The 21,774-nt window shown below is 42.9% G+C and overlaps 1 protein-coding gene across 8 annotated transcripts in view; it reads left to right on the forward strand.

Annotated features, from left to right (window-relative positions):
- Positions 1-20,595, forward strand: part of Raph1 (Ras association (RalGDS/AF-6) and pleckstrin homology domains 1) — an 85,398-nt gene extending 64,803 nt beyond the window's left edge. For 4 of the 8 annotated variants that reach the window (XM_028856383.2, XM_028856384.2, XM_028856385.2 and 1 more), the window contains 3 exons: positions 6,669-6,789; positions 10,060-10,202; positions 13,594-20,595. In XM_028856383.2, the coding sequence (XP_028712216.1) occupies positions 6,669-6,789; positions 10,060-10,202; positions 13,594-15,600 (2,271 nt within the window). In that variant the 3' untranslated portion in view covers positions 15,601-20,595. The other 4 variants (XM_028856387.2, XM_037210352.1, XM_037210354.1 and 1 more) reach the window with 4 other exon arrangements.
- Positions 20,596-21,774: the final 1,179 nt, after the last annotated feature.

Below are 21,774 nucleotides of genomic sequence, written 5' to 3' on the forward strand. Positions count from 1 at the left end.
TTTTAAATGCCTTTTTTCCTTGGTGGTTGGGAAATATGTTAATGTTGTGAGGCAAGGCCAAGCTCTTCCCCCTGCATCAAGACTGGGTGAGGCATCCCTGCATGGGGAATAGGTTCCCAAAAGCCAGCCAATGTGCCAGGGACAGGTGCTGATCCCACTGCTGGGGTCCCACAAACAGACCAAGCTACACAACTGTCACCCACATGCAGAGGGCCTAGGTCAATCCCATACAGGTTTCCTAGCTGTCAGTCCAGAGTCCCTGAGCTCCCATGAGCTCAGGTCAGCTGTCTCTGTTGGTTTCTCCATCATGATCTTGACCCACCTTGCTTATATAATCCCTCCTTCCTCTCATCAACTGGACTCCAGGGACTCGACCCTGTGCTTGGCTGTGGATCTCTGCATTTGCTTCCATCAGTTACTGGATAAAGGCTCTTTGATAATAATTAGGGTAGTCACCAATCTAATTAAAGGAGAAGGCCAGTTCAGGCACCCTCTCCATTATTGCTAGGTGTCGTAGCTGGGGTCATCTTGTGGACTCCTGGGAATTTTCCTGACACTAGGTTTCTCCCTAACCCAAAAATGACCCCCTCTATCTAGATATCTCTTTCATTATTCTTCCCCTTCATCCCACCCCCAACTTGATCAATCCAATCCCTCATGTTCCCATCCTCCCATCCTCTCCTCTCCCCCCTACCCCCAGTTTACCCAGGAGATCTTATCTATTTCCCCTTCCCAGGGAAATCCATGCGTCCCTCTTAGGGTCCTCTTTGTTGCCTAGTTTCTCTGGGGCTGTAAATTGTAGCTTGGTTATCCTTTGCTTTACATCTGTTATCCACTTAAGAGTGAGTACATACCATGTTTGTCTTTCTGGGTCTGGGTTAACTCACTCAGGATGAACTTTTTTCTAGTTCCATCAATTTGCCTGCAAATTTTATGATGTCATTGTTTTTTTTATTACTGCTGAGTAATACTCTATTGTGTATATGTACCGCATTTTCTTTATCCAATTCCTCAGTTGAGGGGCATCTAGATTGTTTCCAGGTTCTGGCTATTATGAATAAAGATACTATGAACATAATTGAGCAAGTGTCCTTGTGGTATGATTGAACATCCTTTGGGTACATGCCCAAGATTGGTATAGCTGGGTCATGAGGTAGATTGATTCCCAATTTTCTGAGAAACCACCATAATGATTTCCAAAGTGTCTGTACAAGTTTGCACACCTACCAGCAGTGGAGGAGTGTTCCCCTTACTCCATATCCTCTGCAACATAGGCTGTCATCAGTGTTTTTGATCTTAGCCATTCTGATAGGTGTAAGATGGTATCTCAGAGTCATTTTGATTTATATTTCCCTGACAACTAAGGATGTTGAACACTTCCTTAAATGTCCCAGACATTTCATATTCTTCTGTTAAGAATTCTATTTAACTCTGTACCCCATTTTTTAATTGGATTATTTGGTATTTTGATTTTTAGTTTCTTTACTTCTTTATATATTTTAGAGATTAGCCTTCTGTCAGATGTGGGGTTGGTGAAAATCTTTTCCCATTCTGTAGGCTGCCATTTTGTCTTATTGACAGTGTCCTTTGCCTTATAGAAGCTTTTCAGTTTCAGGAGGTCTCATTTCTTAATTGTTGCTCTCAGTGTCTGTGCTACTGTTGTTATATTCAGGAAGTTGTCTCCTGTGTCAATGCATTCAAGGCTACTTCCCACTTTCTCTTCTATCAGGTTCAGTGTAGCTATATTTATGTTGACATCTTTGATCCACTTGAACTTAAGTTTTGTGCAGGGCAATAGATAGATACAGATCTATTGCTTTCTTCTACATGTTGACATCCAGTTAAGCCAGCACCATTTGCTCAAGATGCTTTCTTTTTTCCATTAAATAATTTTGGCTTCTTTGGCAAAAGTCAGGTGTTTTTAAGTATGTGAATTTACATCAGGGTCTTCAATTCATTTCCATTGATCCACCTGTCTGTTTTTGAGCCAATACCTTGCTGTTTTTATTTCTATAATTATATAGGAGAGCTTGAAGTCAGGAACTACCTCCAGAAGTTCCTTTATTGTACAGGATTTTTTTTAGCTATCCTGGATATTTTGTTTTTCCATATGAAGTTGAGTATTGTTCTTTCAAGGTCTGTAAAGAATTGTGTTAGAATTTTTATAGGGATTGCATTGAATCTGTAGATTGCTTTTGGTAAGATTGCCATTTTTACTATGTTAATCCTGCCTATCCATGAGCATGGGAGATCCTTCCATTTTCTGATAACTTCTTCAATTTCTTTCTTCAAAGACTTGAAGTTCTTGTTATACAGGTCTTTCACTTGTTTGGTTAGAATTATCCCAAGATATTTTATATTGTTTGTGGCTATTGTAAAGGGTTTTTTTTTTTTTTCTCTATTTCTTTCTCAGCCTGTTTATCATTTGTATATAGGAGAGCTACTGATTTTTTTTAAGTTAATCTTTTATCTAGCCATATTACTGAAGGTGTTTATCAGCTGTAGGAGTTCCCTCGTAGAATTTTTGAGGTCACTTATGTATACTATCATATCATCTACAAATAGCAAAAGTTTGACTTCTTCCTTTCCAGTTTGTATCCCCTTGATCTCCTTTTGTTGTCTTACTGCTCTAGCTAGAACTAGTACTATATTGAATAGATATGGAGAGAGTGGACAGCCTTGTCTTGTTCCTGATTTTAGTGGAATCATTTTGAGTTTCTCTCCATTTAAATATGATGTTGGCTGTCAGCTTGCTGTATATTGCTTTTATTATGTTTAGGTATGTTCCTTGTATTCCTGATCTCTCCAAGACTTTATGATGAAGGGGTGTTGGATTTTGTCAAAGGCTTTTTTGGCATCTAATAAGATGATCATGTAGTTTTTTTTTTTTTCCTTTCAGTTTGTTTATATGGTGGATATTGACAGATTTTTTTGTACGTTGAACCATCCCTGTATCTCATGCCTACTTGATCATGGTGGATGATTTTTTTGATGTGTCTTGGATTCAGTTTGCCAGTAGTTGAATATTTTTGCATCAATGTTCATGACGGAGATTGGTCTGTAATTCTTTTTCTTTGTTGCATCTTCATGTGGTTTGGGTATCAGGGCAACTGTGGCTTCATAAAAACAATTTGGCAGTGTTCCTTCTGTTTCTATTGTGTGGAACAATTTGAGGAGTATTGGTATTAGCTCTTCTTTGAAATTCTGATAGCATTTTGCAGTGAAACCATCTGGCCCTGGGCTCTTTTTTTTTTTTTTTTTTTTTTTTTTTGGGAGGCTTTTAATAACTGTTCTATTTCCCTTAGGGGTTAAATAAAGGTCTATTTAAATTGTTTCTCTAGTCTTGATTTAATTTTGGAATGTGGTACCTATGAAGAGAATTGTCGCATTTCTTTTAGATTTCCAATTTTATGGAGTACAGGTTTTTGAAGTGTGACCTAATGAGTCTCTGGATTTCCTCGGAGTCTGTTGTTATGTCCCCCTTTTTCACTTCTGATTTTGTTAATTTGGATTAATTATCTCTCTGCCTTTTGGTTAGTTTGCATAAAGGTTTTTCTACCTTGTTGATTTTTCTCAAAGAACCAACTCTTTGTTTTATTCTTTGTGTTGTTCTCTTTGTTTCTAATTTATTTTCAGCCCAGAATTTGATTATTTCCTGCCAAGTGAATTTTATTATTTCCTCCCCCTGGGTGAATTTGCTTCTTTTTGTTCTAGAGCTTTCAGTTGTGCTGTTAAGTCACTTGTGTAGGATTTCTCCAAATTCTTTTTTGTAGGCCCTTAATGCTATGAGCTTTCCTCTTAGCACTACTTTCATAGTGTCCCAATAACTTTGGGTATGAGCCGGGGGGGGGGGGGGGGGGGGGGGGGGGGGGGGGGGGGGGGGGGGGGGGGGGGGGGGGGGGGGGGGGGGGGGGGGGGGGTTGTGCACACCTTTAATCCCAGCACTCGGAGGCAGAGGCAGGTGGATCTCTGTGAGTTTGAGGCCAACCTGGGCTGCAGAGTGAGTTCCAGGACAGGTGCAAAGCTACACAGAGAAACCCTGTCTCAAAAAAGAAAAGAAAAGAAAAGAAAAACCTTCCAGTTTTTTTGTATCTGTTGAGATTTGCTTTGTAACTGAGTATGTGGTCAATTTTAGAGAAGGCTCCATGAGGTACTGAGAAGAAAGTATATTCTTTTGTGTTTGAGTGAAATGTTCTGTAGTTGTCTATTAAGTTCACTTGAGTCATAACATCTGCAAGTTCCCTTGTTTTTCTGTTAAGTTTCTTTCTGGCAGACCTGTCCAATGGTGAGAGTTGGGTGTTGGAAGTCTCACTTTTTGTTTTGTTTTGGAGACAGGATTTCTCTCTGTAGCTTTAGAACCTGTCCTGGAACTTGCGCTGTAGACCAGGCTGGCCTCGAACTCACAGAGATCCGCTTGCCTCTGCCTCCCAAGTGCTGAGATTAAAGGCGTGTGCCACCACCGCCCAGCTAGTCTCCCACTATTAATGTGTGGGGTTTGATGTGTGATATAAGCTTTAGTAATTTTTCTTTTACAAATTCAGGTACCCTTGTATTTGGGGCATAGATGTTCAGAATTGAGGCTTCATCTTGATGGATTTTTCCTGTGATGAATATGAAATGTTCTTCTCCATCTCTTTTGATTAATTTTAGTTTGAAGTCTGTTTTGTTAGATATTAGGATAGCTACATTGGCTTGCTTCTTAGATCCATTTGATTGGAAAATCTTTTCCCAACCCTTTTACTCCAAGGTAATGCCTGTCTTTTAAGTTGAGGTGTGTTTCTTGTATGCAGCAGAAGGGTGTATCCTGGGTTTCTTTTTTTTTTTTTTTTTAATCCATTCTGTTAGCCTATGTCTTTTTATTGGGAAATTGAGTCCATCCATGTTAAGAAATGTTAATGACAGTGATTATTAATTCCTGTTATTTTTTGGTTTTGGTGGTGGTGGCGGCGATGATAGTGTGTGTGTTTCACTTTTTTGGGTTTTGCTGGTATGAGATTATCTATTGCTTGTGTTTTCATGGATATAGCTAGCTAGCTTCCTTGTGTTGGAGTTTTCCCTATTGTACTTTCTGTAGGGCTGGATTTGTGTCTAGGTATTATTTAAACCTGGTTTTTGTCATGAAATATCTTGTTTTCTTTGTCTATGGTGATTGAAAGCTTTGCTGGGTAAAGTAGTCTGAGCTGGCATTCGTGGTCCCTTGGTGTCTGCAGGACATCTGTCCAGGACCTTCTGATTTTTAGAGTCTCCCTTGAGAAGTCAGGTGCAGTTCTGATGGGTCTGCCTTTATATGTTACTTGGCCTTTTTCCTTTGAAGCTCTTAATATTCTTCCTTTTATTCTGTAGTGTTTTGATTATTATGTAGTGAGGGGACTCTTTTTGGGGGGTGGGGTCCAGCCTATTTGGTGTTCTGTAAGCTTCTTGTACCTTCACAGGCATTTCCTTCTTTAGGTTGCGAAAGTTTTCTTCTATGATTTTGTTGAATATGTTTTCTGTGCCTTTGAGCTGGGATTCTTCTCCTTCTATTCCTGTTATTTTTATGTTTGGTTTTTTCATGGTGTTCCAGATTGCCTGGATGTTTTATGTTGGGAATTTATTGGATTTAACATTTTTTGACTGATGAATCTATTTCTCCTATCATATCCTCAAAGCTTGAGATTCTCTCTTCTATCTTATGTTAGTGATGCCTTCATCTGTAGTTCCTGTTTGATTCCCCAGATTTTCCACTTCCAGAATTCCCTCAGTTTATATTTTCGTTATTGTTTTTATTTCAATTATCAAGTCTTGAACCATTTCCTTCACTTGCTTGTTTTTTTCTTGGCTTTAAGGAGTTTATTAATTTCTGCCAATTTTTTGTCTGGTCTTTTCCTCGATTTTTTTTAAGGAATTTTTCATTTCCTCTTTTACGGGCCTCTCAGCTTCATAAAGTTGTTTTGAAGGTCATTTTCTTGTGTTTCAGCTGCACTGAAATGTTCAGGTCTTGCCGTTGTGGGATCACTGGGTTCTGTGGAGCCACACTGCTCATTCAGTTGTTGAATGTGTTCTGGCACTGGCGTTTACTCAACTGCTGTGGGCCGGGCCTGTGTCTGTGTCGTCTGTTCTAACCAGTGGTTGTGGGTTATGTCTGTGCCTGTTCCTCCAGTGGGTGTGGTTTGTACCTGTGCCTATGTAGTCTGCTGGGGTTGCGGAGGAGTGCTGGCCATGGGGAGGATGTTCAGGTGTGAGGGGTGGGGTGGGTCTTGGAGGGACAGAGTCCAGTGGGTGGTGGGGGTCGGGGTGCATCCTGGAGGAAGGTCTCTCACATTATATGATTATGTAGCCAAGTTTAGCCTAAGCAGATGGGTTTTGTTGTTGTTTGCAGATCTGTCCAGCCCCCAAATAAAAAGTCTTAAATTACGGTTATTTATCAAGTAGATCAAGTATCCCTGAATAGAATAAGAATCTAGTGGGGGGGGCAACTTTTATTTCTATTATAAACACCAATAAAATTGGCTTCCTGCTGTCCTTACAACTAAGGAAAACGAGTACAAATGTAGCTTTTCTAGAATTGAGGACTATTGAGAGTATTGTGGGTATCAGTACAGACTGAACAAGTACACCAGTGTTTCCCGCCCTTTCTCACATCCTTCCGTACCAACTTGGTTAACGTCATCATTTGTCTCCTTTGTTAGTATGGGAAGCAGCTCTACACAAACTACCAAGAAGCCTTGAAGAGGACAGAGTCCGCTTACGACTGGACTTCGTTATCCAGCTCCAGCATTAAATCTGGATCCAGTTCTTCCAGCATCCCAGGTAGTTCACAGTAGCACACAGCACGACTTTACTACCAATCTGATGTCCTTATCAAGAGTGATAGAACTTGAAATTTCAGCTTGTTTCTAAAAAAACCACAGCCATACCTAATTTCTGATCAGTGGATACTTTTTTTTGTCTTATTTCCCCACAAAGTTATTAAAAATGCAGTGCTATAAACTAGTTCACAAGCATCTGAAATGCACTTCTAATGCACTGTTATAGTTTATACTGATGACGTGATTTGAAAATTCACACATACTGATAAGACGTGATGTAGAAGCCACTTGGAGAAGTACTCACAAGCCCTCAGTCAGGACACTGCACTCCTACACAGCTTTCCTGACATTGCAGTGCAGTGAAAATAACTTCCAGCTAGTTCAGAATTACGGCGAGGCAGCCATTTAAGCTGTCACACTATTGGTGACACTCAGAGGGGCTTCTAGATCTCCACATCTTTAAAATCAGAATGTCGTACTTTAAAATCAGAATGTCAGTTAAATGCTTCTTTCAGAATCTTCCCTGAATGATAATCCATGTCATTCTTTAATGACTTGACATTATCTCTGAATAATAAAAGCATATTTGGGATTGTGGTACATATATACTAACCTGTGAAGATGTAATGTCTGTAACCCACGAAAGCACATATTTTCTGGTTCTGACAACTGAAGGGGCCTAGAAGAAGTAACACCCATAACAATGAGACTGACCACAGCCCAGTCACCGAAAGAGGGAATCAGTGCTGACTCTAAAGCTATGGGAGAGAATATACAAGATGATTCTTAAGCAGAAGGACTGAAAAATAGAGTAAGCGTTTCTCAGAGGGACATAGATGCCAACTTGAAAGAGCTTCAGTGCCTAAAGCTGGAATAACTTTGAGCAAAAGAAATATACAATGTAGCATAGAATTATAACCAAATTAGAAGATATATCACTGAATCCATGATAACATAATTTCCATACAAAAGATTTTAAAGATTTTAAATACATTTTTAATTAAAATATGACATCACCTTCTGTCCCTTCCCTCAGCTCCTTTCATGCCCCAACTCTAAAAAAGATTTATTTTTTATTATGTGTGTGTGTCTATATGAGTCATGTGTACCATGCACATGCTGGTGCTCACAGAAGCCAGAAGAGGGCATTGGGCCCCTGGAACTAGAGTTATTAGCAGTTGTGAGCTGCCTAATGTGGGTGCTGGGGCAGAATCCAGGTCCTCTGCAGGAAGGGTACGCTCTAATTGAGCTAGCACAAAATATTTTATTTATTTATTTATTATTCTTACATTTATTTATTTTTTTTTTATTAATGCCGAATGCCATTTATTGAAGGAGGGAGGAGGTCTTAAATACAGGCTTACAGCACAATGGGAGGACCCCGGAGGGCAGAAGTTCACTACTGATGTTTTACAATCTTGCATCTAAGCTGTTTATGCCCATTATGCAGGATACACAAACAAGGAACTTCCCTTAAGCATTCAGGAGCGTGGAACCCGGCAGAGAATTAGCATAGGGAAGATATCAAGGTCAAGGTCAGCAAGCAAGGCAACAGTCACCCAAAACAGGGGCCAGGGCCCTGCAGGTCCCCCTTTTACTAAAAAATGAGCTTCTGACTTAGGTTGCATGGGATGTCAGCAGGTCACCTTACCCGTCAAGGAGACACCTGCCCAGGCCACACAGGTGCTCTGTCTTAGGTTGGTGAGTGCCCCTCAGGCATTACCGGTCTCTGAATAAAAATATTTCTAAATGATTTCTGTATACACTTTGCCCTCTTAAAGAGCTACACATAGTGATTTCCTTAAAAAGGAATAGGGTTGAGAACGCAGTAACTTCACAGTGGGGAAAGCAGACAAGCAGCTTTAGTCACAGGGTCCCTTGATACAGTGTGATGAGACTTGGCCAGTAGTTCTCAAGACTATCAAAATCATTTTAAAAAAAAAACAACTGTCAGAGGACTCAAGATAACCAACTATAATGTGGCATCCTGGACCAGAATATGGATACATGTAGTGTGGCATGTGGTTATTAGTAAATCAGTGTCCACTTCATGGCTGTGGCAAATGCACTATAAATTTAAACAGAATTATGGGACAAGTAGGTGCTGAATCAGTAAGAATGCAAACTTACTCTATTCTAATATGAAAGTAATATATAAAAATCTAAAATGAGATGTTCATTAGAGTGGAAAAAATACTCTAGAAAGTTGGACTGGAAAGTTGGACTAGAAAGACCAAGGTAAGAAAACCGTGCAGCAAGTAGGATTCAGAGAAGGCCAGCAGGCTGAGGAAGGTGTATTCTGTTTTCACATCATGCAGCACTGAAGTCCATGTCCTACGTTCCCTCAGAAATACTGCACCTTCCCTTCACTGGTGTCCTTGTCCACTTTATTGAAATGTTAGGCTTTCAAGGGGAAAACATAAGAGCACAAAGATCCATGTGCTCCAGTCTCACAGTCTGTTGTTAGGGGTAATAAATGAGCTTTACTGTCACAGATTTTCATCATATTCCTTGTATTTTTACCTGAAGGATAGCCTTAATGAAGAACTTGGGGCTTAGGCTACTGAACTTAGGTTAATAGCTTCCATTCTTCACAAAGTGATTGATGGCTGGGAACAGCTTTGAGTCTCCACTGCTTGCCAGGCATCACCTAAGGTACATACATAATTACCTTAGAATCCAGAGAAGTCATCTTTCCAGCTCTTCCAGTCCAGACGTCAGTTTGAGGTGCATGTTACCCTCAGCCACAACCCCTGTGCCTGCTCCCCACTATCACCCAGCCTGAAGCTAGCTGTAGCCTGGCTGCTGCTCAGCGGTGCCAGGACCTAAATCCCTGGGAAAAACACTTTCTTCTCAGTTGGAGGACTCACTAAATACTGTTGATTGCTAGAGAAGGGTCTGAATTTAGAAGCTGCTCGGAAATGGCCTGAAAAAGACTGATTCTTAAAATAATGTAGATGTAATTGATGGCTCATCAATTCTTTTTTTTTTTTTAAACCTGTTCAGAGTAGATTTTTATCCAAGACAGGTTTTCAGGGTCCTAATGACTTGTGTCAGTCTCTCATGGTGAACAATTAAAAAAAAAAAAAAAATTAAAGAGTAAAATTTTCTAACTAACTGTAAGATAAGGTTTTTCTACTAGACTGTATTTTCTGAATCTAGAGTAAGAGAAGTCGATTTGCCATTCTACCTAGTCCTTAACCGTAACATTTAAAATGTGCATATCCATAGATCCAATGGTAACTGCTGAAAGTTTAACTATTTTAAACAGAGTCTCAGTCAAATCACTCCAACCAGTCTGACAGTGGAGTCTCTGACACCCTGCCAACAGGACACGTCCGTTCCCAAAGCACTGTGAGCTCCATCTTCTCGGAAGCCTGGAAGCGTGGCACTCAGCTGGAAGAGTCCGGCAAGGTAACACACGTTAACTTTACATATAAACCTGTGGTCGTCCACTGGCTAAGCTTGTGCTCCTTTAGTCCTTATTAGTCTCATTTGGCATGGTTTGTCTTCCTTCTTAGATCTTCAGTCATCTTCATCAGAGTGGGGAAACCATTTTAGAGTTGTCTGTCATGACCAGTGACCTAGGATCTTCATTTTTTAGGGGCAGTTGTTTACACACTTGAATCAGCGGCTTACATTTTTAAGTTATAACACACACCCCCCTCCAACTGTCACCGGTTGGCTGGAGCGACACCATGCAGTGCCATTGCCCAAAGCTCCAGAGAAGTTGCTCACAATTCTTTTTCCTTTTTAACTTAATTCAGATTCATTCCTTACTTTCAGTCTTGAGGTATGCCTGTAGGCCTCAATAAATTTTCTCAAGATATGTTTTATGCAGAAGGCTAAATTTAAATCATTCTTAAAATTTTGGGTTCCTGAATCTTGGACAATATTCAGTAATATTATACAGACTATAATATTGCGAGCTTTTTCTTTTTTTTTTTTTAACATATGAAAATTTCAGACATAAATACAAAGTATTTTAAGAATAACCCCCACTCCTTCCAGAACCACCTCACCTCCTAATCTCATTTCCTTTTTTTTCTTTAAAAAATCCACTTAGTTCAGTCTGTGCTGCTGACAGACACATAGGTGGCTATCCACTGGAACGTGGGTCATTCTCCAGGAGCCGCTCGGTGACAGAAAACTGGCTCTTCCATTTTCCAGAAGCCTCCAGCTATCAGTTGCTCCCCAGTTGGGGATGGGGGCTCATGACCCCCTCCCACTCTGCTAGAATGCCTTGAGGCCGGCAACCACAGCTGAGTCCATTGGTCCAGCGGTTCTCTCATGCCCTGAAGACATTATCCCACTTGGGTCCTCTCCACCTTAAACTTTTCCTTCTCCCTCTTCCATCACGGTCCCTGGCCTTGGGGAGAGGTGCTGTGACATACAGGTGTCCCTCTTGTAGCTGGGCCTCCGTGGTCACTTCCTCTCTGCACTTGACCTGTTGAGTTTCTGCATTCACCACTCTACCGCACAGAGAAACTTCTCTGCTAAGATTTGAGAGCTACCTTAGAGGCTTTTTTTTTAAGTTAAGTTGGAAGACATGGTAGTTCTTTGTCAAATAGCCTCAGAATTCCTATAGAAAGGATGTGTTCTGGCTGTAGTCACCACTTAAATCAGAAAGGGTGTGTTCCACCAAGGAACGAGTGACGCCCTGCCTGGACTATTTTGCTTTTTATACAGTCAGCATTTTGTTTTGGGTTTTTTGTTGTTGTTGTTCTTGTTTTTTGTTTTGTTTTTAGTTTTTTAGTTTTTTTTGGTTTTTTTTTTTTTTTTTTTTTGTTTTGTTCTTTTGGTCTGAGTCACAGATATAAGCACATTCACAAATGAGAATCAAAAGGAACATTTAATTTTGTCCTTAAAACAAATTAATTACATAATTTGCATATGTGGTTGATTAACTGGCATGGTGGGAGGTATGAAAATGAGTAGTCAGTGATTGGTTTTAATAACCTAAATTACTTAAACACAGTTAAAACTCCCCTATCAGAAAATTTTAATAAATCTCTTCCACCCTAGAGTCCTTTCCCCCAAGTACTGGGGATTGAACCTAGGACCTTGCACATGCTAGGCAAACCCTCTGTCACGGACCTGCGTCCCAGTCTTTTTTTAAATGTTTTGAGATAATCTGTCACACTTAGTTTTCCTGGCTGTCCTTCACCATGTAATCCTCTTGTCTCAGCCTCCAAGTAGGACTGTGTCACCAATCCCAGTTCCTTGTGAACCAATTTAGATGAAACTAATACTCTAAGCATACACTAGAAACAGTAGTCTATGTAATTTTAAATGTCTGAAGAATGAAATCTCAGCCTTGGCTGGAGATGTAGCTCAGTGGTAGAGCACTTGTCTAGCATGCACAAAACTCCAGGGTAAATTCCCGCTGCTGTCAAAAACAAAAAGCTTTTACCTTAAACATGATTAACAGTGAGACCCAGATGCTCTGTAATTAGGAAACAAGTCTGTCATTGTGGTTTCAGAAAGAGAATGACCCCCCGCCCTGCAGAAATGTCAGTTTGTTTGAGTCTTGATCCTTCTGTGTGTTTCTTCTGTTACCTCAGTCTCAGGTGCCACATGAGAAGGCCAGCACAGCTAAGGTCTGCATCCCTGAAGCAGCCAAGACAGGGTCAAGTTAAGGTCAGGGTCTATTCTCTGAAACACATTAACCTGGGTGACTCCTATAACCAAATCTTACAAACTAATGCTTTGATTTTGATGTATAATTTTTAGAGACACATGGGAACGTCCTGATAGACATTAGAATTCAGCCCTATGAATGAACACTTGAGTTCACTAACTTAAGTCCCCTCAGTGCCAATTAGATATCATTTGTGATGGAAAACCGATGGGTCACCTCATGTCTTCACAGTTGTTCGAAGAGCCTAAGAGGTGTTCCCAAAGTTATTAAATCAAAATTCCTTCCTTTGCTTATTTCAGAAGTCCTTGAACCACAGACTTGTTCATGGTTGGTTCAGGCAGTAGACAACCAGAATTAGTCATTTCAGCAGCGCCGAGTACCACCCAGAGGGCAGACCCTGGTTCCCGCTTGCTGATGAGTCCCGTTAGCTCTCCAGAGTTTCCTCTGGTTTTCATCCGGCTTTTTCTGTATGATGTTTTATCTTTTGCTGTAATGTTTACAACACATTTCTTTATGTATTTTCCAGTAAAGCAAATGTAAAGAATGCTCCCCCTTACCTGCATTGCTGGACTTCTGTGCATGTTGGATGTCGAGCGCTTCCACACCAGAGTGTGTGTGTCGGGTTCATTCACTCCCGTGTGACTGCACAGCTGCCGAGCATTCTCCTGCTCACGCGTCAGCTGACTAGAGTCAGAAAGCCGTCCTCACTCCTCGGGAGCCCCACTCCTCGGGAGCCCCCCACCAGCGAGCGTCCCCTCCCCTAGGACTCCATCTGCTTGATGTGGATGCAGTCATGGACTGAACTCTGGAGCCCAGGAGGGCCTGGGGCAGGGTTTATGACAGTCCCATTGCCAAGGTCAGAAATCATACATCCTGTCACCACCCAGATGGCTTTGCAACAGGAACTCATTCCTAGACTATTAGGCAGTGTAGCTGTTAAAAGAATATTGCAGGGTAAAACTAATTTTCTGTGTCCTTGTTACCTAGGGAATCAGATTTTAACCTTCCTGACATTGTCCGTCTTTATAATCACCAACCGCTGCATCCTCTTCATGCATGCCCCAGACCCCTTGCTTTTTGGTTTGATGGAGTCCGAGCTTGCTTACCTCTGTAACTGTTTTGTTCTGTTTCTCTCTCTCCCGCTGCCCTCTCTACCCCCTCTAGGCCAGAATGGAATCTATGAATCGGTCCTACACTTCACTCATGCCCCCTCTGTCCCCTCAAACTAAGATCCTCACCCCTTACACTGCCTCACAACCTTCACCCCCCCTGCCGCCTCCTCCACCGCCACCTCCTCCCCCTCCTCCACCCCCACCCCCTCCCCCTCCCCCTCCCCCTCTGCCCAGCCAGTCTGCACCTTCTGCAGGCTCCTCGGCCACCATGTTCGTCAAGTACAGCACAATCACCAGGCTGCAAAACGCAGCTCAGCATTCAGGGCCCCTGTTCAAGGCTCCCCCGCCCGCAGTGATGCAGCCCCCGCCTCTGGCTTCACAGTCCCTCAAGGCGCAGATGGTGGTGCCCCCCAATGGAGTTATTCCTCCACCCCCTCCTCCCCCACCACCCCCAACCCCTGGGTCAGCCATGGCCCAGTTAAAGCCGGTGCCGTGCGTCCCGTCCCTGCCCCAGTTCAGCCCCCAGCCACCTCCGCTGAAGATTCATCAAGTCCAGCATGGTCCTCAGGCGGCCCCTCCCACACCTCCACCGGCTCCTCCCATCCCTCCAGCTGGCCCCCCTCAAGCGCCCCCTAAGCCCCTGGTGACCATTCCTCCCTCAGCCAGCACCAAAACTGTGGCGCCCACGGTGGCCCAGTCCGTACCGCCCGCCCCTGCACCTCCAGTGCCCCCGGCAAAGAAGCAGCCCGCTTTCCCCGTTTCTCACATGGCACCCTCTCCCCCTGTCCAGCCTGCCCCGTGTCCCCCACCGACACTGCCCAAGCAGCAGAGCTTTGGGGTGAAGCCACCGCCCTCTCCTCTGTCCCCTGTGCCCTCGGTTGTAAAGCAGATAGCCAGTCAGTTTCCACCGCCTCCCACTCCTCCTCCTGTGGACGCGCAGCCCCCCAAACCCCTCCCAGCAAGTGTCACCCCACAGTCCCCTCCTGCGGTGAAAGCAAAACCCAAATGGCAGCCCAGCTCAATCCCTGTCCCTTCCCCAGATTTCCCTCCTCCCCCTCCAGAAAGCAGCCTGGTGTTTCCTCCTCCGCCTCCTCCAGCCCCGGCCCCGGCCCCGGCCCCGCCACCAGCGCCGCCCATGGCCTCACCTCTCCCCGACAAAGGCGGATCTCCGGGCAAAAAGCCGAGTAAGACGTCCAGCCCCGGGGGGAAGAAACCCCCCCCAACCCCGCAGCGCAACTCCAGCATGAAGTCGGGCAGTTGTGCGGAGCACCCCGAGCCCAAGCGACCCTCGGTCGACAGTCTAGTCAGCAAGTTCGCACCGCCAGCCGAGTCGGGGTCTCCCCACAAGGAGACGCCACCACCTCCGGCAGCACCCCCCAAACCTGGGAAACTACACCTGTCTGGAGTCAACCTCCCCGGAATCCACCAGCAAGGGAGTGTGTCTACAAAACCCTCCGTTCTGAGTGGCCGTGGGAAGGACTCCGTAGTGGAATTTCCGTCTCCTCCTTCCGACTCTGACTTCCCACCCCCTCCACCCGAGATAGAGCTTCCTCTGCCCCCTATTGAGATTCCCGCCGTGTTCTCGGGAAACACCTCCCCCAAAGTGGCAGTTGTTAACCCTCAGCCACAGCTATGGTCTAAAACATCAGTGAAGAAGGCCCCTCCGCCTACCCGGCCCAAACGAAACGACAGCACCCGCCTCACCCAAGCTGACATCTCTGAGCAACCAGCGATGACCACAGTTGTGCCCCAAGTGCCCACCTCCCCCAAATCCAGCCTTAGTGTCCAGCCTGGATTCCTAGCCGATCTTAACAGGACACTGCAGCGCAAGTCTATCACAAGGCATGGCTCCCTCTCCTCCTCACGCATGTCCAGAGCAGAACCCACAGCCACCATGGACGACATGGCGCTACCCCCACCCCCACCAGAACTGCTGTCCGACCAGCAGAAGGCTGGCTTTGGAGGTAGTCATATTTCCGGCTATGCAACATTGCGAAGAGGACCCCCTCCTGCTCCCCCTAAAAGAGACCAGAATACTAAGCTCTCGAGAGACTGGTAGCCACAAGACTTCTTTTCATGTTATCTATAATCAGTTCTACAATCAGTTCACCTGATCATCTGTGAATCCAGGTGTTCAGAGCCTCCCGATATGTTATTCAGGTAGTGTCCAGCTATGTGTGTGTTTGTGTGTATATGTGCTGCGTGTGTGTACATACATGTGCACACAGCTCTATAGATTGTGTGTGTATATACACGTATGTATACATCTGTGAATGTGTATATATAGAGAGAACTGATTCTATTTATTCCATTTGCCTCCTAATCAGAAAATGGGGTTTTGTATATTTTGAGTGGAAGGACACATAGGAGGGGATATGTTGTCATTTATAATTTGTTTATCATATGGATTGGACCAAAATCTAGAAGGTATTTCATCAGTGTCTGTCCATGTGCCACCTATCTGTGCATGTTTCTAGAAGGAAGAAATGGATGGGCAGTTTCTCAGTTTAAAACTATCGTCCAGATGTTTGGTATAGCTGTAGGCTGTTTTGTTGGGTTTTCCGGGTTGTCTTGACCGACACTTAAATACTCTATGGAAAGGGCACTTTCAATCAGGAAAACCTTCATGCTACAGAACGGGTAACTAGAGCAGGAAGGGCCATCCTGAGGACACTGTGGTTGGACGTGGGGAAGTCACGGCTCTTGTAGCTGCAGTAGGCCTGCCGGGACCCAGCCACACCTGCAATGGCTTCACAGGTCAGTTTTTTGCCTACAACACAACGAATATTTAATGCTCCACTTCTAATCCTAGCCACTTTCAGTACTGTCTTCAGAAGCCTCATCAACTTGGCTTCATGAGTCTTGCTTTATTGTGAGAACGTCCAGTACACACTGTAATGTACTACCCCAGTTATTTCTTTGGGTCAGTTACCTTTGCATATAGTATGTACATTAACAGACATTTGAATCCGTGGATAGTCCAAATATGAAATATACTCCGTGTGCCCAATGCAGTACATCATTTAAAACAAAGTCAACTTCTGCAATGCCTTCTTTACAAGTTGTTCTCTACGAGAGATGAGGAAGAAAAGACAGAACTGGGCTTTTCCTGTCTGTCAGAACTGTCTGTCATTTCAGACAGAATGGCCCTGGACCAGTGTCATTCATCAGGTTGTATTGCAAAGAATCCATTTAGGATATAACAAAATGAGTTTTCATAATTTCACCCATAGCTACTGGAGCTGCTAAGATCTTTGCTGTTTACAGCTGGAGTGTAGAGATTTTACAGGTGACCAGGTGTTCTGATGGAGCAGTGTCATAGTCCAGTTACAGTGACAGTAGCATATGCATGTACCGTTGGGCAAAACTTAGGAGCACTACTCTGATGACACTACTGTGCTTAATTTTTTTCTTGGTACATGAGAAAAGTATGTGCTTGTCAACTTACAGTGATAGGTTGATGGGACTAAAATGCAGTCTTAGCTATTTTTAAGTAAGAGAATAAAAACTGGCCATCCCACCAATTACAAATGAACACATCTCGTAAAGAGAGTCTGTGCCTATTATAAAGATAACCAGTGCTAAATGCAGACATCTTCTGGTCCAGTCCCTCGAGCAGAAAATAACTCCAGCGAATCTGGGTAAAGAAGATAAACAATTGTTGAATATAGTCTCAGTACTGTGTGCCAAGTTTCACTACAATACTCTCCAATGAGGAACTGCATCATAAAGATGTGTAAGTGGCACTGCCCATCACATCTGCAGCCATTCGTCACTACAGCCATGAAGTTAGGGGGAAATGACTGTAAGTCATTGTGCTTTTTAAAAACCCAACTTAAAGTTACTTTTTGGATCTTTCAAATTGCTCACCAAGTATTTATGTGCTTGCTATTCTTATGATTATGACCTTTAATCTACCTGCACTGTGAGTTTCAACATGCACAACAAACGTAGCTAATCTGAGCACAGACGCCAGGCCACACTGAAGTACTTCCTCATGCTCATCAACCTGCAGCTCTACATTCAATCTACAACAAACCTCGAGTGTGGATCCAGTGACCTCTGGTGCTTATCTCCGGGGGTGTTTTTGTTTTCTTTTTAAATTAAGCCAGGTAGATAACTTAAGGCTTCCTTGAGTGGAAAAATACGTACCTCCAATCTAGACTGAGCCCTAAATCAACAACTTTGATTTCTTCAGGGTTGACTTCAGGGAATTCTTAGGTCCATCCCCAGCCACTGCTCCTGGTTTTGTTTTCAAGGGAGAACAGGTATCTTTGAACACTAGTAATGTTCAGAAAATGAGAGGAGGTCAACTGTCCATTTCTGACTCCTCATGTGACAGATGCAGTTTCTTTCTATTTCTCCAAAGACAGACATAGCTGTTAATTTAAAAAAACACCAAAGGTGACACATTGCCATCTTCCTTTCACTGCCCAGTGTGGGGAGGCTCTGCTGAGGCTCTGCTGAGGTGTAGCTTCAGTCTTGCTCTGGTGGGTTCATGGACAAGACCTGCTGCCCGCTGACACCAGTTCTGACGCCTTCACTGCCTGCCCTCAGCTCAGCAGCTCCAGCCTCATGACCTTCGCAGGAGGCTGCCTGGACACTACCTAGTGGGCAGGATAAATAAGTGCTTTTCAGAATCGGTGACCCCCTCAAGTTTTACTATATAGGGAATTTCAAGTCTCTTAGTGCTTAAAGTCTGGGCACCAACTCTGAAGCAGAACTTATTCCGACTATAACAACCTACCTGCGGTTCACAGGTTTTGGCATGAATACTGTTCTTTCTCTTTTCTTTTAAGTTTTTCGAGACAGGGTTTCTCTGTGTAGCTTTGTGCCTTTCCTGGGCACAGAGATCCGCCTGCCTCTGCCTCCCGAGTGCTGGGATTAAAGGCATGCGCCACCACCGCCCAGCATGAATACTGTTCTTAGTAAATCTCCTCAGCTTGGCTTTTACTCCCACAAGATTTAAATGCACTTTCTCTTTTCAGTTGCTGGAATTCTCATTTGGAGGGGGGGGAAAGTTTTCTTCAGACATCCACGTAACTGTATAATGATTTTTTTTCAATGTCTAAATTTTTAATGAGAGAAAGATGGCTGGATCTTAATGATCAAAAAGACCTATTTTCATTAGACAATTAAAAGTAAGGAACAATGGGTTTTTTGTTTTGTTTTTATAAAGTCCTTCAAAATCAAGGTGCTCCTACCCACTGATGTCCTATCTTGTAAAGGGCTGAAAACTGTTTTAGGTTTCCTCTCTTTATTGTACTTTGATGTTATAAATAGTACTGAGTTTGTCTAAAAAGTTAAAATTGAGGTCAAAGTAATTCTAACAGGGTAACAACTCTAAGGTCAGGATCAGCAGGAATCCAGGTTTCAAAAGCTGAGCAGTAGTGTGAATTGGTTCATCAGACTTCCAAAAGAACACGTCACCTTTGCTACTCAAATAAAACAGCTTTAAGTTACAGATACAAGGTGGTGTTTAAGCAAGTAAAAAACCCATTCCAAACATTTTCATGTATCGTCAGAACTAGCACTAAAACTGATGTAACTCCAGATTTTACTCCAATTTAGAACAATTAAAACAATATCCTGTATGAATGTGATGGCTTCATTTAAAAAAAAAAGGCTTAATTATTTTTGTTTATACATGAAGATGGCTTTCCCTTAGAGAAATTCCTTTCAAATTACACAAACCTTTTGGAACTTTAATTTTTTAAAAAATGTTTAACTTTATGTTTTCTGTAATATGTGACCCCTCCAAAGTTGACCCAAAAGGAAATGCAAGAAAAAAGTCCCACCATCTTTTAAGATGGTCCTTTTAAAATCCAGTGAAAATGTGTTATGAAACAATGTATTTCATACACAATGTGTTGGCAGGCATGGGCTCTGGTTTGCTGTGAAGTAAGCCAGTTAGAAAGCTATCTGCTATAACATAATCCCCAGTGCCTTGAACTCACTAGAGGAATAGCATCTAAAAACAACAGTCACCAACTAAACTTGGAGGTGCTAACCAAAGTGAAGACAGGTAAGTATTTTTGAAGGGGGGAATAACTGTCTTAAATTACAAGAGTTTTCATCCACCTAAATGGAGTCTGGCTGTTTTCTACCAAAGATGTTTAGAGAAGCGGCCCGCGTCAACACTGGGTCCTACTTCAGAGGCAGCCAGATCTGGGAGCCTGTTGTCCATGAATTTCAAGCAAGTGATGGTTAAACTTCTTAGGAAGACGACGTGGCTGCAGCACTTAAGGGAGACGGGATACATTTTTAGGAACTATCCATTCATTAAATTTGTTACAATTTAATACCAAAAACTGCCGTTTTCATAATTCCACCTCCTAGTTTTTCCTGTATCTGTAAATAGTTCCTCCTAGGAAATAAGCATTAACTGGAATGTTTGAAATGACTGTGCTTAGTTTTACTATCAGCCTCTAGTGAACTCTTCTTGCAGAGATGCGTAAGGTAAACTATGATTAGCTTGTGCTCAGTGTTGTAAAAATACTGTTTACTGTTTTCAAAGAATTGCACATTATCTCTAACCGGGGTTGTCTTCTCCTTTCCCTGGAGTCAAGGCTCACGCTGACTTCTAGCTGTGGGAACTTTGTCATAAACAGATATAATGTAGAAGTATACTTTTTTAAAGCATGAAGATAACAAATGTACCAGAAAGAGGACATTATTCAGAGGATTATGCACAGCTTGGTAAAGATGAAGTTGTGGTTTTCTTGCAGCCTTTATTGTTTTCTTCTGCATAAATGTACACTCATTTCATTATGTGCCTTGCTCCCTGATTGTGCAAAGCTATATATACACACAAATATATATATAGATATATATGAGAAAGAGATATATTCATTCAGTACTACTGACATGTTTTTATTCTACTGCTGGATTAAGTTAGTTTCCGAGTTACACTTGCCACTTGTCATAAACTATTGTAATGGCTTAGGACAGTCGTCAGAAAGCCACAGAAAATTTGTTTTTCTAGTTACATATTTTATGTCATCTAGCCCAATCCTTAATTTAAAAAAATTAAATAGATTCCATTTAAACACAAGGATTTCGAGTGTTTTGGATGAGTACCACTAGGAACCTGGTTTTGTAGGGCTGGAGAGATGACTCAGCTATTAAGAATGCTTTCTGCTCTTCCAGAGGTCCAGAGTTCAGTCCCCAGCACCCACGTCAGGCAACTCCAAACTGCCTATAGCTCCAGCTCCAAAGGATCCAATGCCCTCTTCTGGCCTCCAAAGGCACCTGAACACACGTGGCATACATACACATAAATAAAAGTAAATTCTTCAAAGAACCTGGTTTTAAAGCTTGTGGTGTCAGGAAAAATCAAGTGTTGTAGGGGAATTAACTACAGTTCTTCCATATGTTTTGCTTGTTTATACTAACAGATTGGAGATCATTAAATATTACTAATTAGGAAGTGATTAGGGGCCAACGAATAAAGGTGTTTGCCAATAGGCCTGACAACCTGAGTTCTAATCCCTGGAACTCAGGTAGATAGGAGAGAACCAATTCCCACAAGTTATCCTGTGTGTGTGTGTGTGTGTGTGTGTGTGTGTGTGTGTACGTACACATACACAATAAATGTGTAAAAAAATATTATAAAACTAGTAATAGCTTTTTATGGGCGGTTTTGTTTTGTAAATTAAAAATAACTTAGGCTGGGTGGTGGTGGCACACGCCTTTAATCCCAGCACTCGGGAGGCAGAGCCAGGCGGATCTCTGTGAGTTCGAGGCCAGCCTGGTCTCCAAAACGAATTCCAGGAAAGGCGCAAAGCTACACAGAGAAACCTTGTCTCAAAAAAAAAAAAAAAAAAAAAAAAAATTTGTATTAGCTGGGCGATAGTGACATATGCCTTTAATCCCAGAACTAAGGAAGGAGGCAGAGGATCTCTGAGTTCAAGGCCAGCCTGGTCTACTGATGAGAGAGTTCCAGGACAGTCAGGACTACAGCGAAACCTTGTCTTGAAGCCCCTCCCCCTAAAAAGTGTGTGTGTGTGTGTGTGTGTGTGTGTGTGTGTGTGGTGTGTGTGTGAGAGAGAGAGGGGGGGGGGAGCGGGCCTTCACACGTGTATGAGCTAGAACTACAGCTAGAGACTGTGGGAGCCAACCCAGGTTCTCTGAGTGCTGTTAACTGCTGAGCCATCTCTCTAGCCCCTGAGCTATTTTGTTTTAAATAAAGTACAACTGGGTAAAATCTAGTGCCAAAAAGGTTCTCCTCCCC

Source organism: Peromyscus leucopus, chromosome 13, assembly GCF_004664715.2.
Source record: "Peromyscus leucopus breed LL Stock chromosome 13, UCI_PerLeu_2.1, whole genome shotgun sequence".
Taxonomy (NCBI): Eukaryota; Metazoa; Chordata; class Mammalia; order Rodentia; family Cricetidae; genus Peromyscus; species Peromyscus leucopus.